The following is a 6,585-nucleotide window of genomic DNA, read 5'->3' as shown; positions in this document are numbered from 1 at the left end:
CTGGACTGTTATAATAGAATAGAATAGAATAGAATAGATAGAATAGAATAATTATGGTCCAGAACAAAATGCATCTATAACCCATATTAAACTGTTAGAATAGAATAGAATAGAATAATTATGGTCCAGAACAAAGTGTATCTATAACCCATTTGGAATAATTACTGAAAAGAATATTCAAGGGAAATATTTTTGGAAATCTTAAAAATAAATGTTGATGACACTTTAAAAACTCTCGTACCTTTGATAGCATCTTTTTGGTGAGCTCATAACGTTTCCATTGTAACATCGGGAGCAGCAACATGTTGCCTTCAACAGTCTATGAACTCTTTGAATGCGCCTCGACAAAGCGCATGCGCAGTACTTGACATTTTGAAGTTGCTTCTCCGGGGTGTTTGAACAGGAAGGCGGACATGTTGGTCAGGCTGTGGGAGAAAATCAGGCACCGTCTGCTGTTTTTTTTCCGAAAACTAACACACATCTAAACCCGATTTTTTAAGTCTTCGATCTGAGGGATGAAGAAGTTTGGACGGGAAACAGTCGACAGCCAGTGACAATGCACGGGATGCAGCGGAGGGACTGCAGTTAAACGCTGTAACGAGTCCGTGTTAAAAACTGGTCGAAATTTGAAAGAAGCAGAAGTTTTTTCCCCCACCACTTCTACTTTTGAGCTGTCAGATTCGTTTGTCGTTTTCTGCAGGGGCCTGGCACAGAAATGGGAACCGGCCTGGACTAACCATCCCACAATCTGTGCTTTTCTGAGAGACATTACATTTAAGTTTTAACAGCCTTTTGTTTGGATGCACCAACATTTTAAGCCCTTATCCTCAGTGGCATCCTGCGGAGGCTGACTAATCTGTCGCCGCATTTATCGTTTGCCTCTGAAGTTGTTTGTCACTCATACTGGGAAAACATCTTTTGACTCTGAACATGTGGCTAATGTATATTCGGTGCAACCTTAAACGTTTCATCGTCTGTGAAAGCTCGAGGAGAACGATGTATTTTCTGTGAAGTGCGCTGTAAAGTTCTCACGAAGAAAGGAACATTTGGCTAGCTAGCTACCGCTGGCTGCTAAAGCTAGCTAGCCAGCCTTCTGCCTCGCCAGTGAGCTGTTTTTGTTCATAACCCAACATCGGGACTGAGTTCAACAGCAAAAATGTCTGCTGGGCAAAGCATGGAGGCTCGATTTGAAAAAATCGATGCCATGTTGAAGGACCCAAAGTCAGAAGTAAATACGGATTGTCTTCTGGTAAGTTTGTAGCTTGCTAGCTGGCTAGGTAGCTAAGCGAGTCAGCCATTCTGGTTCAGTCTACTGCTTGGAGCAGAAATTCTTTCCGAGACCAACAAGTCGTCTCAATTCTCACTGAAGAAATGTGTTGATGTTGACTCCAACAGGCCAGTTTGGCTCACACACTTAACTCCAAACACCTGTGTACGTGTGAGTTCGTATATAAAGTAAGTTTAAGCGAAAATAACAACCAGCAGTTTGAAACCTCCGTTATCCTTCAGTCAGACACTGTATAAACTCGCAGACAAAAACAACGAAACTGTAATTGCTAGCATTAGGATTGCTATTTAACGGCGGTGTGCTGTCAGCTCTCATAGCCTGGCATCAATAAAAGGAGAGTAACTTATTTAAAAGCAATGGTAACTAAATAAGACTGACAGATGGCGACCGTCTTTCCGTCCTTCACAAAGACAGGCACACTTTGTCAGATTATTTTTTTGGAGCAGTCCAGGTAAAACAATTCGTGTTAAGTCCGATCAACTGAATTGGTTTCCTTGCCACCCACCACAAACTGATAATAGTTTGTGTCGTAACTGGTGTGCCTTTTAGATCATTAGGAAGTGGTTGTTTAGGTGTGTTGTTTTGTCTAGGTTTACTTATTGAAGGCTCATTTCTAGTGATAGGGTGCCTGCAAGCCTGTTGTAACCTGTAGGCCCCCAGCTGCATCAGTACACCTGTTGGTTGGAGTTTGCCCTGGCTGCTTCCTGTCTATGGGAGAGGACTCATGAAGTGACTCTCCTGTCTTGAGAAAAGAAGGCGTCTCCTGCCACGTGCTAAACCTTAAAGCAACACCTTCATAGCTTTTTATTACATGCAGCAATCCCAGGAACTGACTCAATGTGGAGTGGATGCCAAAGGGATGATGTTGTGTCAAGTGTTTGTTGATATCAGGAGCCTTTCAGCTTGGGTGATGGTGGCACTAAGTTTTTTCACAAGGAACTGGCTCTTTGTGACTCATGGGAAAAGTTTTGTTCAGATGTTTAGTGTAATTCAACCAAAATTCACATGGATTATAGGACAGAATATTTTGGCCTGAATGCCCAGGGACGGACATTGGCATTTACGTTTTTGTGTTTGCAGTAGGCATAAGTTTTCGCCTAGAGTCCAAATAGTTCTGGATCTCTGTGTACAGTAGTTTCTTTGTAACTGTGTCAGGTGTTGTACACATAAGGTCATACTCCTTGTTTAATAATTCCTGTACCTTGCTTGTATGACATGGGATATGTTAGCAGGCAGATGGACTAACTAAGCAAAGGAACATTCGGGAAGCAATCTGTTTTGGGAAGGGGGCTTGTCCTAAAACTCCACCCACACCTAACCTAACCCTAACCCAACTTGGAGTGTTTGTGTATTGGCTGCTGTAGATAGCTGTCTTTTCAGAAGAAAACTTGCTTAGTCTCCATGACCTCCCATCCTGTTGCAGAAAGAGGCAATTAAACTCACCTAAAAGTGCACACGTTCTGCATTTTTAATGGCAAAAAGCTGTGGGGACTGTTCCTGCTGGCAGCCACACACACAAGGGTGTTGTTTCTCCTTTTCCCCCTCTCTGCAATCTCCCCTGATCAATGAATGGAGGCCTTTTGCTGAGGCTCTCTCTGCCACCATGCAACTCCACCCACAGCTTAATAAAATTCCATGCTAATCAAATAACCTCTTGTCTTTGACTGGCCTGGAGTTCCCTGTGTGTCCCAAAGCCATTCTGCACGTCTGGAGAGAGTTGAGACCAGGCAGGCAGCCCTGAGGTAGCTGGGTGTGGGCTCTGCTCTCTACCCATAAACCAAAATTATGTGGACTGAAGACTCATGTTTCTGAAGGCCGTGAATCAGGACATTTAACTCATAAAGCAGCCAGCATGCTTGGGTATGAGTAATAGGTTCCATCAGAATGCACAATGCAGGCCTTTTACTGGCCATGTTTCTGTACCTGGGTCTTGAACTGGAATTGCTTTCTGTCTGAAGTATAGCACTGTTGGGTTTCCACTTTTTTTCCCATAGAACCCTGAGCTGTGTTGTGTGATGGTGACACTTGGACTGCACCTTACCACTCAGCTCTCGGCTGGCCTATCGAGCGCTGTATTCCAACCCTGTCGCCCTTATCTTCACCCAGTAAATAAATCCTGCTTGGAGAGAAGAGCACCTTATCTGGATGGGCTGCCCCCTCGCCAGTCATTGTGCTCTAGGCAGGCTTCTGAGAGCCAATCTGAACAGACAGAATTCCTGACATTGTGATGTGAGAGCTCACTGACAGTAAGGGACTGAGCATTGCCCATATATGCTTTACCGCTGGCAACCATCAATAGCTTCGATCAAATGATTTTATTAGTTTATGTGTCTGGATTGAACATCCTCACCTCTGAACGTTAGCGTGGAGGAAGTGGTGTGTTCGTCAGTCTGTGAAAACATTGAATTTCCTAGTTGCTTTTGCGTTTGATCCTAAAGTGCCATGGTCTGTTCATCATTTGGTAAATTAGAATGGTTGAGTTGATATGTTAGAACTTGTTTTGCATGGGCTTTGCCTCTATATGAGATATATAAAGGCTTCCTGGCACAGTCTTTGTTCTTACTTTTACACTTGGGGTGCATTAGCTTCCCTGTGTTTTGATCCCTCTTTCATCTACTATTTGGACTCTAAATCTGTAATAAGGGTAATTACAGGAAACTGCAAGGCCAGTAAACCAGATTTGTAGGCAGTGATTGCTGCATGTACATGTTAGGTTTGGGGCTCTTATTTTGAAGTGATTTATAATATGAGTTGAATAAGCTAAATCAACAACATTGTTAATACTGGAGTTTGTGTAGTAGGCTGCTTTGATGAAAAAAGGCAAAATTAGCTTTGATGAGTCCATGCATGGTTTAACATTTTGCGCTATTACAGTGTTACAGTAATAAGATAATTTACAGAGGAAAAAACACAAGCGTGTTATTAAATGAATTTGATAATGAATATGTTTTGCAGGTTAACACTCTCAGTAACTATCGCTCAAATTAGATTTCATCCCACAACAGTATCTGTGTTGATTGATTGAAAGAAGTGCTTATTATTATTTATGTGAATGTAACTGATTAATGGTGCCATGTGGCAAAGAAGCTGTAGAGTAAAAACTTGCTTGTGAGAAATGTTTTACTTGGTATTATTTATGTCTTTGTTTTTTTTCACCTCTAATTATGGTTGCATTGCCACAGTTGGACTATGGCATGGTTTCCATTTCAAGCAAATTTCAGCCCAGTTCTCAGAGTTTAGGTATTCAAAGGAAACGATCATATAGCAAAACCAGGGTCTGCAAATGCGGCTGACAGGCAGAGAGGCAGTTTTGAGTCAGAACTGCTTTGGAACTGAGCCTTGAGACAGATTTGAAGGACCATTTTACTGACATACTTCCTAATTGCCTTGCACAGTCAGTCTGCTGAGGCCCAATTTGAGTAACAGCCAGAGCACAGTCAATCCTTGTCTTGTCAATCCTTGAGTCCCTGCCCTTGTCTCAGTGACCTTTGCCTTTAATGGACAAACCCTACCTGCAAAGTGTTGTCTGCACTGATAATGCAGCTAAAGTCTGTATTGGTTGTAGACATAGAGACGGACTGTCAACACTACATCATATTTTTATTTTTACAGGGTTAATCCAGTAGTTCTTACTTGACACTATATATAACACAAAACATACACGTATATACAGCACAACGATTTTGTAAAATCACATCATTCAACATCATTTTCTATGACTTGTTAATTTAGAGTGCTGCAAGAGATCATAAATTATCATTATTTAAACAACCATATTTGTCGTTTTCTATGTTTAGCTTGTTATGTTGTGTACTGTGTACAACTTGCTCATACACTACATCATTTGTGATCAGTTAATAAAGCATAGAATAAGATTTTGGGTTGATTTACCTTCCAGGCAGCCATTTTTTCAGGTTATGCCAGTACAGTCCAGTCACCTGCTTCTACTTTGCTTTGTCTTTGTTCTTCATGGTCATTCAAAACGAAGAGTGTGCAGCATGATGACCTTTTAATGCTAAATTCAGATATAGCATATATAGCATTTATATAGCATGTATTTGTAGAACATTTTATGATAATTGGGGCAAATATGTTGCCAGGAGACACTTACTTTGAAACTTACCTGAATCTTCGATGTGCCAGCATCCTTGAATGCACCACCATTTTTATTTGCAAATGGCCCTTGCTTACGGCTATGTTATTCCCTGCAAGGGTAATGTAACTGACAAAAAGTAAAAGTAACTACATTTTCATGGTGGTGAAGCACCTGCTTCATATGTGTTTCATGTCTCTGCAAGTTGATTTTCATGGCGTGCTGCCTGGAAGCAACAACAACACGCCAATAACTTTTTGTATGCTTTGGAAAATTGACAGGAGTTACGCAAGCTCTATGTAATTTGTGGTTAATTGGCTAAAATATGGAAACTCACTAGCTTGGTCTTATTAATGATGAATTACATATCCTTGGGGCGAAAAGCATGTATTTGTAGTAACGGTTATAGTCAGCATTTAATCCATCCCTATTGTCATAAAGGTTCGGGGCTGCCAGTCGTAAACTGCTCTCCTCAGCTATTCATCTATGGGAACAACAATTGGCTGAGCTGTTTGTAGCTCTGCATTCCCTCAACTGACTGATTATGTGCAGGGATGCATACTAAAATGATCCAGTCTTTTAATAACGGAACACTTTTTTTCCTTTGATTCACCCACTGAACTTTACAGCCTTTGCTTTTCTTTCATCTCGTTTCTTGAGGGCTACAAGGCCAGTTGGTTTGTCCCACTTACAAAGGACTCTGTGACCCCTGTCCAGTGAAGATGGTCGAAGTGAGCTGAGTCGAGTGTTTAATAAGATGCTTATTTGTCGGGCTGAGGTCATAAATCTTGGGCAGTGGAGGCAAGATAGCAGAGTTTCGCTTGAGAAGCCAGAGCTCAGTCAGTGGAAACACGTGAGTGCTCGCCACTGTTGGAATAACTCAATTATATTTTGACATGAAAGCATTTGTGACAGTGATTCTCGCTCACTGGGACTTCATAAGGAAATGGAATGCCCCTGTTTTGCCACCCCTGGGTTCACTGTCACTGCCGTTTATCCAGTGGAGTTGTTAGTTAGGCAGTCTTTCTAGGTAAGTGGGATTTCCTGTCAGTAGATATTATGTGCAGCAGGAGTGTGCAAAAGGAGTCAAGGTTTATTTAAAAAAAAAAAAAAAAAAAAAGCTTGAATCTCTCACCGGTGGGTTCCAAAGTGTACAATATTAATAAACACCAGAGCAGATGGATATGTATTCCCCTAAGTTTAC

At 41.5% G+C, this 6,585-nt stretch overlaps 1 protein-coding gene across 3 annotated transcripts in view; it reads left to right on the top strand.

Moving 5' to 3' along the window:
* The first annotated feature begins 389 nt into the window (after positions 1-389).
* rock1 (Rho-associated, coiled-coil containing protein kinase 1) overlaps positions 390-6,585 on the top strand; it is a 30,858-nt gene continuing 24,662 nt past the window's right edge. For 2 of the 3 annotated variants that reach the window (XM_087173350.1, XM_023403772.2), the window contains exon 1: positions 390-1,249. In XM_087173350.1, the coding sequence (XP_087029476.1) occupies positions 1,157-1,249 (93 nt within the window). In that variant the 5' untranslated portion in view covers positions 390-1,156. The remainder of the gene's footprint in view (positions 1,250-6,585) is intronic. The other variant, XM_023403773.2, reaches the window with a different exon arrangement.

Source organism: Seriola lalandi, unplaced genomic scaffold (assembly GCF_002814215.2).
Source record: "Seriola lalandi dorsalis isolate HSWRI2012SDOR001 ecotype SW California unplaced genomic scaffold, Sedor1 jcf7180002054182, whole genome shotgun sequence".
Classification (NCBI taxonomy): Eukaryota; Metazoa; Chordata; class Actinopteri; order Carangiformes; family Carangidae; genus Seriola; species Seriola lalandi.
The sequence above is the reverse complement of the archived record's forward strand: the minus strand, read 5'-3'. Positions and strand labels throughout refer to the sequence as shown.